This window comes from Oncorhynchus clarkii, chromosome 10 (assembly GCF_045791955.1).
Source record: "Oncorhynchus clarkii lewisi isolate Uvic-CL-2024 chromosome 10, UVic_Ocla_1.0, whole genome shotgun sequence".
Classification (NCBI taxonomy): Eukaryota; Metazoa; Chordata; class Actinopteri; order Salmoniformes; family Salmonidae; genus Oncorhynchus; species Oncorhynchus clarkii.
Window position 1 is genome coordinate 44,197,547 of NC_092156.1, and position 21,980 is coordinate 44,219,526.

The window sequence follows — 21,980 nt, forward strand, 5'->3', positions numbered from 1 at the left end:
CCTTGGGAACTTTGGTTTTCCTAGATATGTCTACCGTATTGTGATCATTACTAGATGGCACCGACAGAGACGGTTGCCTCGCTTCAGGTCCTTAGGAAACTATGCAGTTATTTGTTTTTTTTATGTATTATTTCTTACATTGTTAGCCCAGAAAATCTCAAGTGTTATTACATACAGCCGGGAAGAACTATTGGATATAAAAGTGATGTCAACTTAACAACATTACGACCAGGAATACGTCTTTCCCGAAGCGGATCCTTTGTTCAAGACCGCCACCCTAGACATGAGATCTTATCCCAGAGGCTGACCCAAAACAACACGGTCGCCGCAGGAGAGGCAAACGTAGCAGCCTACTGGTAAGACTCAGAAGGCGAGCACACCATCCACCGCTTCCGAGCATATTACTCGCCAATGTCCAATCTCTAGATAACAAGGTGGATGAAATTAGGGCAAGAGTTTCCTTCCAGAGAGACGACAGAGATTGTAACATTCTCTGTTTCACGGAAACATGACTCACTCTGAATATGTTGTCAGAGTCGGTACAGCCACCGGGTTTCTTCATGCATCGTGCCGACAGAAACAAACATCTCTCTGGTAAGAAGAAGGGCCGGGGTGTATGCCTTATGATTAACGACTCATGGGATAATCACAAACACATACAGGAACTCAAGGCCTTACGTTCACCTGACCTAGAATTCCTTATATTCAAATGCCGACCGCATTATCTTCCAAGAGAATTCTCTTAGATTATAGTCACAGCCGTGACTATTCCCCCCCCCCCCCCCCCCCCCCCCCCCCCCCCGCCAAGCAGATACTCGTCGGCCCTGAAAGAACTTCACTGGACTATTTGTAAACTGGAAACCATACATCATGAGGCTGCATTTATTGTAGCTGGGGATTTTAACAAAGCTAACCTGAGAACAATACTTCCTAAATTCTATCAGCATATCGAATGCGCGACACGAGCTGGTTGCATTCTGGATCACTGCTACACTAACTTCCGTGATGCATACAAAGCCTCCCCCGCCCTGCCTTCGGCAAATCTGACCATGACTCCATTTTGTTGCTTCCTGCCTATAGACAGAAACTAAAACAGGAAACGCCCATGCTCAGGACTATCCAACGCTGATCTGACCAATTGGATTCCACGCTTCAAGATTGCTTTTATCATGTGGACTGGGATATGTTCCAGATAGCCTCAAACAACAACTTGATGTATACGCTGACTTGTGAGCGAGTTTATTAGCAAGTGCATTGGAGATGTCGTACCCACTGTGACTATTAAAACCTTTCCTATCCAGAAACTGTGGATTGATGGCAGCATTCGTGCAAAAATGAAAGCGCAAACCACCGCTTTTAATCATGGCAAGGTGACTGGAAACATGAAAACAAACAGTGCAGTTATTCCCTATGCAAGGCAATCAAACAAGCAAAGCATCAGTATAGAGACAGAGTAGTCGCAATTCAACGGCAGGGTGGCAGGGTCTACAGTCAATCACGGATTACTAAAAAAAAAACAGCCCCGTCGCGGACATCAACGTCCTGCACCCAGACAAATTAAACAACTTCTTTGCTCGCTTTGAGGACAATACAATGCCACCGACAAGGCCCCCAACCAAAGCCTGTGGGCTCTCCTTCTCTGTGGCCAACATGAGTCAAACATTTAAACATGTTAACCTTTGCAAGGCTGCCGGCCTAGACGGCATCCCTAGCCGTGTCCTCAGATAATGAGCAGACCAGCTGGCTGGTGTGTTTACGGACATATTCAATCAATCCCTATACCAGTCTGCTGTCCCTACATGCTTCAAGATGGCCACCATTGTTCCTGTTCCCAAGAAAGCGAAGGTAACTGAACTAAATGACTATCGCCCTGTTGCACTCACGTGTCATCATGAAGTGCTTTGAGAGACTAGTCAAGGATCATATCACCTCCACCCTTCCTGACACCCTAGACCCACTTCAATTTGCTTACCGCCCCAATAGGTCCACTGACGATGCAATCGCCATCACACTGCCCTATCCCATCTGGACAAGAGGAATACCTATGTAAGAATGCTGTTTATTGACTATAGCTCAGCATTTAACGCCATAGTACCCTCCAAACTGGGTTTCGACCCCGCTCTGTGCAACTGGGTCCTGGACTTTCTGACGGCCACCCCAGGTGGTGAAGGTAGGAAGCAACATCTCCAACCCGCTGATCCTCAACACTGGGGCCCCACAAGGGTGCACTCTCAGCCCTCTCCTGTACTCCCTGTTCACCCATGACTACGTGGCCATGCCCGCTTCCAATTCAATCATCAAGTTTTCAGACGACTCTGCAGTGGTAGGCTTGATTACCAACAATGATGAGACGGCCTACAGGGAGGAGGTGAGGGCCCTAGGAGTGTGGTGTCAGGAAAATAACCTTACACTCAACAAAACACAGGAGATGATAGTGGACTTCAGGAAACAGCAGAGGGAGCACCCCCCATCCACATCGACGGGACAGTGGTGGAGAAGGTGGAAAGTTAAGTTCCTCGGCATACACATCACGGATAAACTGAAATGGACAGCGTGGTGAAGGCGGCGCAACAGCGCCTCTTCAACCTCAGGAGGCTGAAGAAATTTGGCTTGTCACCAAAAACACAGCAAACTTCCTCACACTTGACACTGGGGGCAAAAGGCACTTATAATTATTCAGTGGTGGTGTAGGCTAGCCTGAGGGTCAGACTGGGATGTTCACTCTACACTGTCTGGGCACTCGATTTGTTAGGTCAGAAAAAGATTTGTCCAATCATGTTTCCAGACAGAGTTAAAAGCTGATTTCTCAAGCTGGCTGGCACACAGGCGGACTGGTAGAGGGGTCTGCATATGTCAGTTAGAAATCATAATGTAGCCTAAAGGAGAAACTGGGCTGTCCAGGCGATGAGGTCAAACACTCAATCCTCCTATTTCCTGGTTACAAGAGGCAATAACTCTGACCTCGCAGTATTGATAGGTTGGCCCAGTTAGTGAGTGTGTGTTCCTGCCTGTGGCAAATAGCCCATTATTCGTGAGGGCCCCAGGTCTCCATAGGTGATCTCCTAATGCTCTGATTATATCATAGTCAAGAGGATCTTCCTGGACCCTCCACTCTCTTCACTGATGTGCTTTGTGTGCCGAATGTGAGAGTAAACAGATCCCAAGAGTAAAATCAGCACCATGTTGGCACAAATAGACTAATTCCTGGCTGAGACTCAATATGGGCTTACTTTGGGTCTAATCCAGGCCCAAATAGAAAGAGCTCTGGCTACAGCTCTGACATAGGAGTCCCAGTGAACCAAATGGATGTACTCCAATTCAAAGCATCAACAGCGTAGGGCCATAGCGTTCACATTAGACCTACATCACGTTTCATCGTTCTCACGTCACAGATATTTGATGTGAGAACTTGTCAAAGGGGAGGCAACCTAGGCCTTATTAACAGTACAACTCATTCTAAGAAGAGCAAATATATTTTAAGGAATTTTACTGGGAGACTAAAATAGCAGCAGCAGGCATTAGTGATTCTTTAGAAGAACAGTAATTAGTCTGCTGTTCTTTCTCTACCCCCCACTAAACAATAACTGATGACGTGCAAGAATGCAGTCTGAAAAATATCCAAACCTAATACATTAAATAATAGGTCTGTCTCTCTACCAAGTACATTTGCACTCGTCTCCAGAGTGCTTGGTGCTTTAAGGTATAAATGCAAATGAGTGCTCAAGAGCTTTGGTTGCATGCTGCTATATTTACAAGAGCTTCCTACATTATTGAAACAGAGAAAGCAGTGCTGTCATTGTTCCTCCCATGTTTGTACTCTGGCTGTCCTAGTAGATTGGATTAATATGACAAGCTTCCACATGGACAGTTATGGAAAGTGGCCATAGAGGTATTAACAGGATGGTTGGCCCGTAAACCTGCAAATATAACCATGTCATCCATCATAACTTTGGTTTAACACATATGTTTGTGTGTGTCACAGCCCTGACCGAGAGGGGAGCCTTTTATGTTCTTTAAATCTTTTCAAATAAGATGACAGAACCTGTCACAAATCAAGGTTTCAAAACTCTCCTTCCTCCGCATGGTTACATCATAAGGATGTACAAAAGGCTAAAATCTGTGCTGCGTCTGAAACAATTGATAGAATGTCTGAGTGCCAGACTGGCTTCTGGAGGATAACAGGCAATGACCAGCACAGGAGACTGGTGCTGCTTTTCACTAGTATACACCCCTTGGAAATGGGTGTTTCATAGGTAGACACTGAGGACTTGTGAAGAGCAGAATCAACAACCTCTGCATAATCAAACCTGTTGCTTTGTGAGATGTTAACCATCGAAGACGTAAACCCGTGTTCACAGTTAGTCATTGTTATGTAAGTGCAACCTGAAAAGTAGGCTAACCGATAAATCAGTCAGGTTCTACCAAAAAGCCCCAGAGGTCTTACTTTGACGCCAAGTCAGAGCAGGTCCACTGAGGCTATGACACAGTGAGTCCCAGGATCCAGGCTGTGGAGGTGGAAACACTAAACTCTGAAGACTTTCGGTAAAGCACTGGTGTAAATCCTCAAGGAAATGCACCATGGGTGAGTTGAGTGAATATCCATTCTACCCGTTCAGAGTGAACTAGTGCACACACACACACACGCAGGTGGGCCATGAGAAGCCACGCCCACTGTGGTAATTACAGACCAGAGCCCAGAGGAGAAGAGCGGATAGCATGACCTGGCCAGCCTGTCCCATGGGCTCTACAATTAGAGGGTGGCACCACTCTGTGGTCTGCACTCTGCAATTAGGTGCTGACTAGGTGCTGGGCTGGGCACTGACATCAGCTCAGTGTTCTGGAATGCTACTTACAAACATTCCACTTGCCCGTCTCCCTGGCTCTGACTACCTCCCTTTTCTCCTCTCCTCTTCCTGTTGTTGCTTCTGCTGCTGCTGTTCACAGGGTCTGGCTGCAGCTGGTCCTCCCTCATCTCATACTAAACTCTGGTCCAGGGCTATAATCATAATCACACAGCCATGCCACATGTGCACCTGTGCTACACCATTTTGCTGTGAATTGGTTGGCATCTATGCTGATACAATGCTACATTGTTAGTGTGCACCTTGTGCTTGCCTATGACCATTTCCCATGAAATGTCCTTTCCGAACATACCCAGAAGTATGTGGAGGTGGCTGTTTCAGCCACAACCGTTGCTGACAGGTGTATAAAATCGAGCACACAGCCATGCAATCTCCAAAGACAAAAATTGGCAGTAGAATGGGCTTACTGAAGAGCTCAGTGACTTTCAACGTGGCACCGTCATAGGATGCCGCCTTTCCAACAAGTCAGTTTGTCAAATTTCTGCGCTGCTAGAGCTTCCCCAGTCATCTGTAAGTGATGTTATTGTGAAGTGGAAACATCTAGGAGCGACAATGGCTCAGGTAAGGCCACACAAGCTCACAGAAGGGGACGCCGAGTGCTAAAGCGCGCAATGAGTAAAAATTGTCTGACCTCGGTTGCAACCTCACTATCGAGTTCCAAACTGCCTCTGGAAGCAACGTCAGCACAATAACTATTACTTGGAGCTTCATGAAATGGATTTCCATGGCTGAGCAGCCACACACAAGCCTAAGATCACAATGCGGAATTCCAAGTGTTGGCTGGAGTGGTGTAAAGCTCGCCGCCATTGGACTCTGGAGCAGTGGAAACGCCTTCTCTGTAGTGATGAATCACGCTTCACCATCTGGCAGTCCGACGGACAAATCTGAGTTCGGTGGATGCCAGGAGCAGTGGCGGTTCTAGCTTGTGTGGCTCCCTGGGTGACCCCCCCCCCCCCCCCCCACACACAAAAAACTATTTAAATATCAAAATAAACTCAGCAAAAAGTTAACATACCTTTTTCAGGACCCTGTCTTTCAAAGATAATTCGTAACAATCCAAATAACATCACAGATATTCATTGTAAAGGGTTTAAACACTGTTTCCCATGCTTGTTCAATGAACCCTAAACAATTAATGAACATGCACCTGTGGAACGGTCATTAAGACACTAACAGCTTACAGACGGTAGGCAATTAAGGTCACAGTTATGAAAACTTAGGACACTAAAGAGGCCTTTCTACTGACTCTGAAAAACACCAAAAGAAAGATGCCCAGGGTCCCTGCTCATCTGTGTGAACGTGCCTTTGGCATGCTGCAAGGAGGCAGATGTGGCCAGGGCACAGCTGATCGTCCTTGCAGTGGCAGACCACGGGTAACAACACCTGCACAGGATCGGTACATCCAAACATCACACCTGCGGGATAGGTACAGGATGGCAACAACAACGGTCCGAGTTACACCAGGAACGCACAATCCGTCCATCAGTGCTCAGACTGTCTGCAATAGGCTGCGAGAGGCTGGGCTGAGGGCTTGTATGCCTGTTGTAAGGCCTATGGGCACAAACCCACTGTCGCTGGACCAGACAGGACGGGAAAAAAGTGCTCTTCACTGACGAGTCGCGGTTTTGTCTCACCATGGATGATGGTCGGATTCGCGTTTATTGAAGGAATGAGCGTTACACCGAGACCTGTACTCTGGAGCACGATCGATTTGGAGGTGGAGGGTCCGTCATGGTCTGGGGCGGTGTGTCACAGCATCATCGGACAGAGCTTGTTGTCATTGCAGGAAATCTCAACGCTGTGCGTTACAGGGAAGACATCCTCCTCCCTCATGTGGTACCCTTCCTGCAGGCTCATCCTGACATGACCCTCCAGCATGACAATGCCACCAGCCATGCAGCTCATTCTGTGCATGATTTCCTGCAATCAGGAATGTCAGTATTCTGCCATGGCCAGCAAAGAGCCTGGATCTCAATCCACTTGAGTACATCAGGGCTTGGGCCATTCCCCACAGAAATGTCTGGGAACTTGCAGGTGCCTTGGTGGAAGAGTGGGGTAACATCTCACAGCAAGAACTGGCGAATATGGTGCAGTCCACGAAGAGGAGATGCACTGCAGGACTTAATGCAGCTGGTGGCCACACCAGATACTGACTGTTACTTTTGACCCACACTTTGTTCAGGGACACATTATTCCACTTCTGTTAGTCACGTCTGTGGTACTTGTTCAGTTTATGTCTCAGTTGTTGAATCTTGATATGTTCATACAAATGTTAAGTTTGTTGAAAATAAACGCAGTTGACAGTGAGAGGACGTTTCTTTTTTTGCTGATATTTTTGATATATTCACAGTATTACAGTATTACGAATGAACTGTGGTTTATTTGGTAGCATTTCGTAGTGTGACTGATTTTACTAATTGCATTAGTACTGTACAAAGTTAGAGGTGCGGTATTTGATAGATTCCCCCAACTCTACCCTACCTCGGGCTTCCAGTGGGGAGACCTGAGGTCAACCTACCCCCGCCTCCCTCCCCATCTCGTACTTCTGAGTGGGAGACCTACCCAGGCAGTAGCCTGCCAAGCTCACAAACTAAAATCAGGGCGCCCACTCTGACAAGGTTAATTGACCCACAGTCCCACACGGTGACATGATATCATGACGTGACGTGCAAATGAGCGATAGAAAACCGATCGCGCAAATATCAAAACATTTTTGTGCAGGCGCCCTGTGCCGCCCTCGGCAAGATGCCGCCCTGAGCAGCTGCCCATGTCGCCTATACCTAAATCCGCCACTGGCCAGGAGAACACAACCTCCCCAAATGCATAGTGCCAACTGTACAATTTAGTGGACAAGGAATAATTATCTGGGGCTGTTTTTCATTGTTCGGGCGAGGCCCCTTCATTCCAGGGAAGGGAAATCTTAACGCTACAGCATACAATGACATTCTAAATGATTCTGTGCTTCCATCTTTGTGGAAACAGTTTGGGAAAGGCTCTTTCCTGTTTCAGCATGACAATGCCCAGCGTGCACAAAGCAAGGTGCATACAGAAATGTTTTTTTCGAGATCGGTGAGGAAGAACTTGACTGACCTGCACAAAGCCTTGACCTCAACTCCCTCAAACACCTTTGGGATGAATTGGAACCCCAACTGTGAGCCAGGCCTAATCGCCCAACATCAATGCCCAACCTCACTAACACTCTTTTGGCTGAAATGGAAGCAAGTCCCAGCAGCAATGTTCCAATGTCTAGTGGAAAGCCTTCCCAGAAGAGTGGAGGCTGTTACAGCAGCAAAGAGGGGACCACTTCCATATTAATACCCATGATTTTGGAATGAGATGTTCGACGAGCAGGTGTCCACATACTTTTAGCCATGTAGTGTATGTTGCAGCATTAGAGCAGGACTAAAAGCAGAGTAATAAGCTGTGTGTAATCATTTAAACTCACCCAGCTCCCCCGCAGCGTTGCGGCCGCCCACGGCGTAGAGGTGTCCTTTGAGAGCGCTGAGGTGGAAGAAGGTACGTTTCTCGTTAAGACACGCTACCTGCATCCACTTATTGTAGCGCGGATCGTACCGGAACACCGTGTCCACCGCCGTCTTGCCTTTGGTGTCGTAGTTGCTCTGGCCCCCCACCACGTAGAGGAAGTTTCCGATGACGGCGATGCCGTGCTGGTAGCGCGGTGCGTCCATTGGCGCCAGCGCCTTCCACTCGTGGGCCTTCTCGTCAAACAGGCGCAGCTCCTTACTGACCACCAGCTGCTGGCGCAGGACGCCGCCCAGGGTGACCAGGTGGCCGCTGTCTGAGCGGATGGCCGTTCTCTCTGACTGCATGACTGGCTGCATGTAGGGCATCATCTGGTAGTTACTGGCCTCCAAGAGGAGGTTGACGCAGGTGTTGTCGGTGCGCATAAAGTCCACCGTTTGCACGTGGTTGATGAGCTCCTGGGGGTTCATGAGGGGGAAGCGGATGTTCTTCATGAGCTTGGGGGCGTGGTCCATGCGTCCGTCCTCATAGCGGAGCCAGCGGCATGCAGCCTTGAACAGGTCCAGCTCGCTGCAGTGCTTCAGACTGTTACTGGACAGAACGAAGGCCAGCCGCTCAAAGGGCAGCTTGACAAAGTCCCCCGTACCCAGCAGCGAGGGGAAGTTCTTGAGGATGAAGTTGTTGACGTATTTGTCTACCTCCGTGAGGTTGTATGCGTTAGCGATGCGCCCCACCTCCACACAGTTATCCAAGGACACCTGCCGCCAAGGAGAAAGGGAAAGCAGTGAGAAGCAACCACTCGTAATCACACACCAACTTTTGCTTAGACCCATGGTTTTTACCTGGGGTCTAAAATGGAAAAAAGCTCCACTGCAGGTCCCCACCAGCGAAATAGGGCAAATGTGACAAAGTGGCGGATTATAAAAATGCATCTAAAAACTTTTTAGGTGAACACGCCATTTTAGACCAGGTATAATAAACCTCAGGTCTAAGCAAAAGTTGACAAGTATGGCCCCAGTGTTTTTATCCCAGTTCAAGTCCAAATGTAGACATTAAAGTAAGCAGTTGAGTACAGTAGTTTGGGGCATCTTAAACTGCTGTGTATAATTCCCCTGGCTGGTTCTAGGGGGGGGGGGGGGGGGGGGGGCTGAACAGGCTGTATGAGCAGGCTGTGTTAGGCTCCTTACCCCAGATATGAGAAAGACCTTGCAGAAGTCGAGCACAGGTAGGATCTGGAGGAAGCTGGCTGCCTCCAGTGTGTCCTGCAGGTTCTCCATGTTGAGAGACAGCTTGGCCGTGTAGATGAAGTCTATGATCTTCTTCAGGCCTATACGGTTGACACCATGAAGTTTGATGCACATTAAATCCTGTTCCTTCATTCCACCTGCGTGATGAGGAGAGAGAAAATAATAAACATATTACATAAAGTAGGGATGTGCATCTATCCCTTTCAAGATGATTTGATACGTATCTAGATACATGGGCTCCGATACGATGCAGGAACGATACGTTATAGTTGAGAAATTATTACGTGCGATTCGATTTGTTGCATAAACACATTCATTTTCCCATTCTAAATTCGAGCTCATGAGCTGGGCCTCTCTGAGCTGGATGTGTCTGAGCTGACTTCTCTGTGTGTGTGTTTAAATGATGTATGTCTATGGTGTATACTATATAGGCACCTGATCTGAGCCGTAAGGGAGGCTAAACATCTACCACCCCACTACCGCTATCAGATTGGGGTGCCTACAATTCAAATGACAGTTGTCTCCGGTAGCTTACTTTTAAGTAAAGCAGAATTTTTACAGTGCCTTTAATATGCCTTTTCATCTGAACCTTCGCCTGGACTTGCCCGCACCTCATGAATTTGTGTACTAAACGCACAAACAAAAATGAAGTATTTGGACATAAATTATGGACTTTATCGAACAATACAAACATTTAATGTGGAACTGGGATTCCTGGGAGTGCATTCTGATGAAGATCATCAAAGTTAAGGGAATATTTATAATGCTATTTCTGACTTCTGTTGACTCCATGACATGGCGGGTATCTGCATGGCTTGTTTTTGTGTCAGTGCCGTACTCCGATTATTGCATGGTTTGCTTTTTCGAAATCTGACACAGCGGTTGCATTAAGGAGAAGTGGATCTAAAATTCCATGCATAACACTTGTATCTTTTAGCAATGTTTATTATGAGTATTTCTGTAAATTGATGTGGCTCTCTGCAAAATCACCGGATGTTTTGGAACTACTGAACATAACGAGCTAATGTAAACAGATTTTTTTATATAAATATGAACTTTATCGAACAAAACATACATGTATTGTTTAACATGAAGTCATATGAGTGTCATCTGATGAAGATCATCAAAGGTTATTGATTAATTTTATCTCTATTTCTGATTTTGTGACTCCTCTCTTTGGCTGGAAAATGGCTGTGTTTTTCTGTGACTAGGTGCTGACCTAACAATCGTTTAGTGTGCTTTCGTCGTAAAGCCTTTTTGAAATCGGACACTGTGACTGGATTTACAACAAGTTTATCTTTAAAATGGTGTAAAATACTTGTATGTTTGAGGATTTTTAATTATGTGATTTCTGTTGTTTTGAATTTGGCGCCCTGCAATTTCACTGGCTGTTGGCGAGGTGGTACGCTACCGTCCCACATATCCCAGAGAGGTTAACATGATTTTTGAATGACTACCTCATCTCTGTACCTCACACATACAATTCTCTCTCTAAGCTGTATCAGTGGATTTTAAAAACAACCCTTGCAAAGGGCACCTATTGGTAGATGGGTAAAAAATAAAATAAAAAACAGACATTGTATATCCCTTTGAGCATGGTGAAGTTATTAATTACACTTTGGATGGTGTATCAATACACCCAGTCACTACAAAGATACAGGCGTCCTTCCTAATTCAGTTGCTGGAGAGGAAGGAAACTGCTCAGGGATTTCATCATGTCCTTAACGATTAAAAGCATATCCATAACATGATGCAGCCACCACTACGCTTGAAAATATGGAGACCGGTACTCAGTCATGTGTTGTATTGGATTTACCTTGTTGCTAACAGGATGCATTTTTATTCTGTACAGGCTTCCTTCTTTTCACTTTGAAACAGTTTAATGGCTGTGATAGGCGAAAACTGAGGATGGATCAACAACATTGTAGGTATTCCACAATACTAACCTAATTAACAATGTGAAAAGAAGGAAGCCTGTACAGAATAAAAATGCATCCTGTTTGCATCAAGGCACTAATATTATACTGCAAAAATTGTGGCAAAGCAATTCACTTTTCGTCCTGAATACAAAGTGTAATGTTTGGGGCAAATCCAATACATCACATTACTGAGTACCAGTCTCCATATTTTCAAGCATAGTGGTGGCTGCATCATGTTATGGGTATGCTTGTAATCGTTAAGGACTTGGGAGTTTTTCAGGATAAAAAAGAAACTGAATGGAGCTAAGCACAGGAAAAATCCTAGAGGAAAACCTGATTCAGTCTGCTTTCCACCAGACACTGGGATAATTCATCTTTCAGCAGGACAGTAACCTAAAACACAAGGTCGAATCTACACGGGAGTTGCATACCAAGAAGACTGAATGTTTCTGAGTGACCAAGTCACCATTTTGACTAATCTACTTGAAAATCTGTGGCAAGACCTGAAAATTGTTGTCTAGCAATGACTAAGAACCAATTTGACAGCTTGAAGAATCCATGTTAAACAATCCAGGTGTGGAAAGCTCTTAGAGACTTACTCAAAAAGACTCACAGGTACAATCACTGCCAAAGGTGATTCTAGCATGTATTGAACTCAAGGGTGTGAATACTTATGTAAATTGATTATGTCCGTTTCATTTTCAACACATAGGCAGACATTTCTAAAAACATGTTTTCACTGTCAGTATTGTGTCAATTTAATTATTTCTGAATTCAGGCTGTAACGCATTAAAATGTGGAATAAGTCAAGGGGTATTAATACTTTTTGAAGGCACCGTAGATAACAATAACCTAACAAATTACATCAACTTTAAAAGCCCAGTATGATGCAAGCCATTTTAGCATGCTAAAGGTGCTGCACAGATGTGCAAAATCAGGAACAACGCGCCAAGCTGGGAACAGTGCGCATTTAAAAATTTTATTTTATTTATTTTACCCCTTTTTCGTGGTATCCAATTGTTTTAGTAGCTACTATCTTGTCTCGTGGCTACAACTCGCCTACGGGCTCGGGAGAGACTAAGGTTGAAAGTCATGCGTCCTCCGATACACAACCCAACCAAGCTGCACTGCTTCTTAACACTACGCACATCCAACCCGGAAGCCAGCCGCACCACTGTGTTGGAGGAAACACTGTGCACCTGGCAACCTTGGTTAGCGCGCACTGCGCCCGGCCTGCCACAGGAGTCGCTGGTGCGCGTTGAGACAAGGATATCCCTACCGGCCAAACCCTCCCTAACCCGGACGACGCTAGGCCAATTGTGCGTCGCCCCACGGACCTCCCGGTCGCGGCTGGTTACGACAGAGCCTGGGCGCGAACCCAGAGTCTCTGATGGCACAGCTGGCGCTGCAGTACAGCGCCCTTAACCACCACTGATATAGGGTTGTTCGGGAATGCAAAATTACTTGTGAATCAGTGACTGTCAAAATAGTTACATACTTATGACACTAAAGAAGAGGACGCATCAGTTGTTACAATAGAGGAGATATTTTCAGAAGGTAGAAAGAAAGCAACATGAGTAGAAATAAAATGTGGATCGATTCGTAACGTTTGAATACATTTTCTGACTGTTGCATGCTACATTTGGATCAGTTTGGGGTCCGCGGACCGATGCAGTCGTGTCTTCAACATTTGAATCGGGGAACGATGTGTATCAGTGAATTGTTTACGTTCTTACGATAAAGGCACCAGTCAGATACAAACGTAATAGCATTCCATAACAGAATCAACAGGCACCATTCCACTGAGCTTTCACATACCTACCATTATGGCTGCATGTAAAGGAAATGTATTCACCAAAGCCTGGCAACTAATTTAACCAGAGAGGGCTGTGGGTCGCAGTGAAAAGCCTTTGCTCAGCATCTGCAGCAGAATATTATTACCGGCAGTGACCTCACTTCCCTCTAAACACATCTGGGTTCTTCCACCAATTCGGTGCCTTTTGAGAAGTGCAACTTGGTCAAAAAAACATTTGATTTCACCTAATTGTAACAGTTTTGGACAAGTAGGACAAAACTAATAAGACCAACTACAATCCATTATAATCTCATTGATGCCTGGCGAGCACATAATCCTAAAAGAGTACACTTTCTACTTAAACAGGCATATATCCTTTCACAAATTGATTTCCGACACCTCTATTTTCTTTAATCAAGAAAATGGCTGAACACTTCAAATGTCAGAATTTCCTAAAAGAGCAACAACATGGTGTTTCAAACGTTTCATTACTACAATATCCTACATTCTGTGATCAATTTGAAATTTAAATCAATGAATTCATAACGGTCAATAAAAATGTTGATGACCCCCGGATTTTATGGGATGCCACCAAAGGTTTTATTGAAAATAATGCAACTGCATTTGCTCCCGAGTGGCGCAGTGGTCTAAGGCACTGCATCTCAGTGCTAGAGGTGTCCCTACAGACCCTGGTTCTATTCCAGGCTGTATCACAACTGTCCTTGATTGGGAGTCCCATAGGACGGCGCACAATCGGCCCAGCGTCGTCCAGGTTAGGGTTTGGCCGTTGTAGCCAATCATTGTAAATAAGAATTTGTTCTTAACTGACTTGCCTAGTTAAATAAAGGTAAAACAAAATAAATTGTGCATCTGAGTTGAATAAATCACAATTAAAGAAGATATCTGAATTGGAAACGTTAACTGCGTTCTCAACAAACACTCTTCAGACCAGGTAGCTATTACTCTTTCCAAAGTCAAGACAGAACTTAAGTTATTGATAAGACAGAGAGCAGAGTTTGCCATCCATCAAATTAGACTCAACCATTACTTCCATAGTAATTGTCCCAGTTGTTTATTGGCCATCAAGATATGCAGTAATGTTCAATTAGCTGACATAGCGACTATTGAATATGAAACGGGAATTACAATCAGAACCCAAAATAATCAAACATTCTCCCGCTTCTATAAAGAGCTGTACACCTCTGATTGTAAATCCACACCATGCCAGACTAAGCCCTTTCTAAAATAATTAAGAAATCCGCTTTTCTCAACAGAGAAAGCAACCTCACTGGGAGCCCAAATCTCTCTAAATTAACTCAAAGGGGCATTGGGTAGCATGAATAAAGGCAAATCGCCTCGTCCATTTACATTTTTGGAGCCAATTAGGTCCACTATTGCGCGAAAGGATTAACACAGCCATTTACAAAGGTTAATTTGGGAGAGATGTGAATACAGCACTAGATTTCCCTATTATTAAAAAAGGTAAGGATGCCACCCAGTGTTATCACTCTCGCTCCTGATCTTGGATAAACACATATTAAACTGTTTTCCAAAATGTTGTTTGTTTCAAGACTTACTTACCAAAATTGGTCCACACGGACCAAAGCAGTTTTGTTAAAAAACGTCTATTCTTGGATAAATTCCATCCAGTATTACCCATCTTAAATATGGTGTCTCCTACTGCCCTGGAAAAGGGTGGTCTTCACTGATATATCCCTTAAACAATGCAGTTCTATTATTGCTCACCTAATTTCTATTTGGGGCAAAATTGAAAAACAATATAACTAGGGATCAAAATGACATGCCCAACAATAATGCCTTGCGATCTGGAGGGCGGCCTTTTGCATAACCCCAATGGTCCAAAGGTAGAATCAGTACCTTTGCAGATATCATGGTAATGGTTTGAGAACATTATAGGATTTGAAAGAAACATTACAAGCAACTTCTTTTTTTCTATATTTACCATTTAAGTCAGCTATGCTGGATATGGAGTCCCTTGGGAAACACAACTACCGAACCATCCAATGATAGAATTTGTAAATAAATTATCTGGGTTCCTGAAAGGACTGATCTCTAAATTATATAAACAACTTTTGGAAAGATCAATCTGGGCTACCATTAAAAAGTATGATCCACAGAAAATGGAAAAAAATTCAACTTGGCTTCCTGTAAAACGAACCATCAACTTGTACATTTTAAGTTTGTTCACAAACTTTATAGTACCAAGGAAACACTTTACGATGAAATTGGCCCCAACTCTTAACTGTTCACTGTGTCCCTTAAATCAGGTAGGCACATTCCTTCATATGATGTGGTAGTGCCCTTCAGTTAAATGCTTGTGGGACAAAGTTACAAAATGAATTAATGTAAATATTCAATGCTTTGCATCTTATGTTACTTAACGATGATTGCTCCTAGAATATCTCAATCAATCAGAGATAACTACTGCTGGCAGGCAGCACTACCGCAAAAAAAATCTTGGCTCTCACCTTACTCTCTCGCAATTCGCCAGCTCTAACATAATTATTGACAGCGAGAATGAATGGTGCTAGTGAAGGAACAATTGAGGCCTGGACAAATATATTTGACTCTGTAAAGAATAATCTCAGCTAAATCCCAAAACATGCATACAAACTACACTACCGGTCAAAAGTTTTAGAACACCTACTCATTCAAGGGTTTTTCTTTATCATTACTATTTTCTACATTGTAGAATAATAGTGAAGTCATCAAAATGATAAAATAACACATGGAATCATGTAGTAACCAAAAAAAGTGTCAAACAAATTGAGATTCTTCAAATAGCCACCCTTTGCCTTGATGACAGCTTTGCACACGCTTGGCATTCTCTCAACCAGATTTGAGGTAGTCATCTGGAATGCATTTCAATTAACAGGTGGGCCTTCTGAAAAGTTCATGTGTTTGAGACAATACGTTGTTTTGTGACAAGGTAGGGGTTGTATACAGAAGATAGCCCTATTTGGTAAAAGACCAAGTCCATATTATGGCAAGAACAGCTCAAATAAGCAAAGATAAATGACAGTCAATCTGGAAAATGTCAATATCTTTTCAAGTTTCTTCAAAAACCGTCAAGCTCTGATGAAACGGGCTCTCATGACGAACACCACAGGAATTGAAGACCCAGAGTTACCTCTGCTGCAGAGGATAAGTTCATTAGAGTTACCAGCCTCAGAAATTGCAGCTCAAATAAATGCTTCAGAATTCAAGTAACAGACACATCTCAACAATAACCGTTCAGAGGAGACTGTGGGAATCATGCCTTCATGGTCAAATTGCTGCAAAGAAACCACTACTAAAGGACACCAATAATAAGTAGAGACTTGCTTGGGCCAAGAAACACGAGCAATGGACATTAGACCGTGGGAATTTGTCCTTTGGTCTGATGAGTCCAAATTTGAGATTTTTGGTTCCAACTGCTGTGTCTTTGTGAGACGCGGTGTGTGTAACAGATGACCTCCGCATGTGTATTTCTCACCGTGAAGCATGGAGGAGGTGGTGTTATGGTGTGGGGGTGCTTTGCTGATGACACTGTCTGTGATTTCTTTAGAATTCAAGGCACACTTAACCAGCATGTCTACCACAGCATTCTGCAGCGATACGCCATCCCATCTGGCTTGTGCTTAGTGGGGCTATCAATTGTTTTTCAACAGGACAATCACCCAAAACACACCTCCAGGCTGTGTAAGGGCTATTTGACCAAGAAGGAGAGTGATGGAGTGGCTGCATCAGATGACCTGGCCTCCTCAATCCCCAAAGTTCAACCAAATGAGATGGTTTGGGATGAGTCGGACCACAGAGTTAAGGAAAAGCAGCCCATGTGTGTATATATACACATACACTTACAAAATAATGTTTTTACTTTCTTTGCTTTCAGGCTCACGAGGGAGGGGTTGTATGTGGAGGGTTTTCTTTGGCCGTCGGGAGGCTAGCAGGAAGGTGGGGGGTCTGGGTAGTGACTGAAAAGCAACCCTAGTTGCTATGGGGGTGAGAATGGGTGGAAAACATGGTTTCCGGGAGTTGGGGGGGTTGGATGGAGACATGTTGGCTGGGTGGGGTTGGGGGAATGGGATGGGAGGTTGTGGGTGGAGGCACACTTTTTAGTTTTATTTTCCTGTTTAAACAGACATTTTTCTTGCTTTAGTTTTTATTTTGAATGACAGTCCACAGGTACATCTTATTTAAACTGAATATATTAATTGAAATGGATATTGTACCTGTAACCCCCACACCAAAGAAAAAAACAAATAAACTTAGTCCATACATGTTTTGTTGTTGAATAAAGCACATTTATATTAATACATGTATTTTTTCCCTATCTCAAGAGGTTAAATAAAAAATATACTATAGTAAGTACCAAATAAAGTAACAGGGTTGACCGTAACAGGGTTGATGATTTCTTCTTAACCATTTACACTAGTGATGCACCGATATTACATTTTTGACCGATACCCGATATTTTCATTGTGGAGTTTGGAGTGTGACTGTAACTGTTTGAGGTTGTGGGCAGGTGTCTTTTATACTGATAACAAGTTCAAACGGGTGCCATTAATACAGGTAACGATTGGAGGACAGAGGAGCCTCTTAAAGAAGAAGCTACAGGTCTGTGAGAGCCAGAAATCTTGCTTGTTTGTAGGTGACCAAATACTTATTTTCCACCATAATTTGCAAATGAATTCATAAAAAATCCTATAATGTGATTTTCTGGATTTTTTTTTCTCTTTTTGTCTGTCATAGTTGAAGTGTACCTATGATGAAAATTACAGGCCTCTCTCATCTTTTTAAGTGGAAGAACTTGCACAATTGGTGGCTGACTAAATACTTTTTTGCCCCACTGTATATGAAACTGCAGTTGAAGGATATTTACCCTTACTACATCTATCCAAGTCGTCTCTATTTGCGTCATCAGTGAGGCAGTTACTAAGCTACAACAAGATGAAATACAGAAATGCATTCTGGAAAGAAAAAAAGTATGTTCACCAAAGTGATGAATGCAAGAGTTGTGATGTCTTATTAAAAACAAACCTTATTATAAAAAATGTAAAAAGCACAAGGTAAATCAAAACCTTAACCCCTTGGGAAAATGAGCATGTCTAATTCAAGGTATGGTAGCTTATCAGAATGTAGAGATGACAGGGAAAGTAAAAATCCTGGAGGATTCACGCTGTGCTTCAAGAAAAGGAGCACTTTGGGAGAAGATAACCAGACAACACAATGCTATCAGCTGCAGAGCCCCAGAGTAGCGATTGATTGACGGACATGTGACAAGCAGGCTAATCCTCTGATTACTCAGTCTGTTAATCAACATTAAACACAGTATGTGGACGTCCCATCCCGTGCATGCTGCTGTGGGTCAGTGAGAGGTGGTGAGAGAGATGGAGGCATAACAGCTTACCTGTGAACATGGCTTTGAAGTAGTCGCTGGAGGAGGCCATCATGGCGCGATGCACTGGGAAGGCTTCGTCTCCGTCCCCCGCCACCAGCGTGACATCACACAGTAATCCCTCTAGCCTCAGCTGGTCAAATCCCTGGGAGGGGGAGAGAGAGAAAGAGGAGAGACCAGCCTGTTAGAGAGCTGCTCTGTTAGGTCTCCCGAGTGGCGCAGCGGTCTAAGGCACATAGGGGAGGGTTTGGCCAGACGGGACTTCCTTGTCCCATCACACTCTAGCGATTCCTTGTGGCGGGCCGGGCAACTGCAAGCTGACTTCGGTCGCCAGCTGGATGATGTTTCCTCCAACACATTGGTGCAGCTGGCTTCCGGAAGCAGTGCAGCTTGGCAGGGTTGTGTTTCGGAGGATGCATGGCTCTCGACCTTCACCTCTCCCGAGTCCATAGGGGAGTTGCAGCGATGGGACAAGACTGCAAACTACCAATTGGATTCCCACGAAATTGGGGAGAAAAGAAAAGAAAGCTGCTCTGTGTACTGTGTGGAGAGACCATGTCTGTCCTGAACCAGATTGGTATAAGGTACACAGACTGGATTAGCCTAACTCAATCACTTCATGAAAAGACAAAGAGAAACACACAGCCCCCCAAGCATTACCGTTTCTTGACAACCTGCCTGCAAATAATTCCTGTGCTTATTGCAATAAAAACAAATAGGTCAAAAATGTATACCAAATATGCACAGAGAATGTTACAATACGTTTGTAAGTTCATATTCTGGTTTAATAAAAATTATTGGTAGAATAATTTTGGGTTAAACCAGCCAAATACATACATCTTAAATTAATTTCCGACAGAACTATAATGCTCACCAGCCTTAAAAGCAATATGTAGCAATGCTATTACATTTTCTACTTGTGTTTTTAAGCCCAGTGTTTTAAGCCCAGAGGTCCCTATAAAGAACACAGTGGAGTCCAACAATGGCATCACTATGTGCATTGACGACCCTCACTGCTTAATTAGCATTCACTTAAAATGGTCAACAGTCACATTTGAATGATGTTTTTCTCCCGTGCAGCAACCGCCTGATGAGCATGTTAGAAGATGTAGCACTGAAAGTGAAGTCTTCTCTTGGCAAAATCAATTTCTAGAGTCCTATGCAGGCGTATTTACAATATGTCCAGAGAACAACAGAAAATAGATGGGCTATAATAGATGACTGCTAACAAGATGTGCCTTTTTCTAATGATCCAACAAGCTTTCAAATCATAACAACTTTGAATTTAGCTCAGTGATAGTTGTTGTTAAACTCTGAAAATGTTCAGCCACGGACAGTTGGTAGCAAGCCGACAGCTGTCAATCGATAGAGAAACCTTGCAGCGACGCCAGAGATTGGCACAATCTTATTTTCTGACTTGAGCAATGTGCTGAATCACACGTGTACACCCACCCAGTGCTGTGTTCCTAAAAAAAATAAATCAACACTATTCAACAGCAGGTATAAAAACTATTCCACCAGTTAAAAGGCTATTACACTGTTGAATCGGGACCTTAGAAGCACTCTGTCTAACAACACGTCCACACAACACACCTCCATCATACTAACAGTTTGTGGAGTACACACAGTGTGAACAGGTCACACATTGATGAGTCCAGTAGCTTTTTGCCAGCTCCTGCCTGGCAGCTCCCATCTCTGTGACAACCTTCACGTGTGGACAGAGACTGGCATGGGCCAAGCAGGCCAGGCAGGGCACGGAGCATGACTCACCGGTGCTGATGCTTCATCAAACAGCTGGATCCCAACACGCTGAGCCACTGTCTGTCTGCACTGAAGGAGTCACTACCATCGCTCTATCATCCCCTTCAAAATTACAGCTAACTAGCCCACATAAATAACAAGGGATTTCATCTCCATTTCAATTGTCATCACATTTTATTTTTATCATATGCAGAAGACATCTCGTTCTATGCGTGCGATGAAAAAAGTAGGCCATTTCAACTAGAGGGAACAACAGTCATTTCCATTATTGTAATCCAACTTCATGAAAGATATCCGTTTGACAACTCTTTGTCGAGAACATAACAGTTTTCAATGTTCTTAGAACATAATTCTCTTCCTCCGCAGTGAATCAATTGAATAATTCACTGATCATTTTCCTCAACAAATGCAGCGGATAGGTTTGAAAGACAAGTCTTATCTCTTAGACAGCTTGCACACACGACCCTGATTTATTCCACTGTTTACGTGCTTTTGCCCTCCACGCGCATCGTATTCTGACTTTAGATGTGCCAGTGATTAGAGTGGGAGAGACCTTGATTTTTATAAGATTTGTTGTTTTTTAAACAGGATAGTGAAGGCTAAACCCTGATGTGCTTATAACAAGTTTGACATTAGTTGTAAAAATTACATAATGTTAGGTAGAGCAAAGGAAGAAATGTGTGCAGTGTTTGAAGATTGCAAGTGTGAAGGAGAAGGAGAAACGACGTGTGATTATGAGTTGCACACAATAGCCTAGAAGAGATTGTTTGAGACAGATGCGCATGATTGGTGCAGCACATCGTTGAAGATCTGCACAGGAACAACTTTTCTGTGTTTTAAAACAGAATTTTGAACAGACAACCTGACAATCAAAACCAGGGTAATTTGTGTAATTGTTTTGTTGTGTTCAGAAATGTCTAGATATTTTTTCGAGTTGGGTAAAGGCCCTTAGTATCTTTGTCTGGCAAAGTTTCAGACACCATACAGACATATTCAGGTCCATAATTATCACGAGCCAAAACAACTGCATAAAAAATACAACTACTGAGCTATATTATATGCTAATTATTTTATACTAATACAATTGCTCAGAGAAAGTGATTTTGTTTAACAAGCAATTTAAAAAATCAAAAAAAGATAGGGGTGACAATAATTTTGACCCCCATCTTCATTACTCTAGCACCCTCCCATTGCGAGGAGAATGCCCTCTTCAAACCACAGGTTTCAATGGGGCTCACAGTCTGGACACAGAGATGCATTATTTTTTGTTGTTGTCAATTAACCATTTCTTTGTGGATTTTGATGTGCGCTTGGGGTTATTGTCTTGCTGGAAGATACACTTGCGGCCAAGTGGATAAAGAGTTACTTGTCTAACAGAACACAGAGGGTGTTCTTTAATGGAAGCCTCTCAAATATAATCCAGTTCGAATCAGGAATTCCCCAGGGTAGCTGTTTAGGCCCTTTGCTTTTTTACATTTTTACTAATGACAAGCCAGAGTGTCTATGTATGCG

General features: G+C 43.9%; 1 protein-coding gene across 7 annotated transcripts in view; it reads right to left on the minus strand.

Annotated features, from left to right (window-relative positions):
• The window catches only part of LOC139418586 (kelch-like protein 13), a 100,341-nt gene that overhangs the window by 13,198 nt on the left and 65,163 nt on the right, over positions 1–21,980 (minus strand). For all 7 annotated transcript variants that reach the window (XM_071168168.1, XM_071168170.1, XM_071168171.1 and 4 more), the window contains 3 exons: positions 18,720–18,852; positions 9,533–9,729; positions 8,308–9,103 (listed from right to left, as the gene is read on the minus strand). In XM_071168168.1, coding sequence (XP_071024269.1) covers positions 8,308–9,103; positions 9,533–9,729; positions 18,720–18,852 — 1,126 coding nt within the window. The remainder of the gene's footprint in view (positions 1–8,307; positions 9,104–9,532; positions 9,730–18,719; positions 18,853–21,980) is intronic.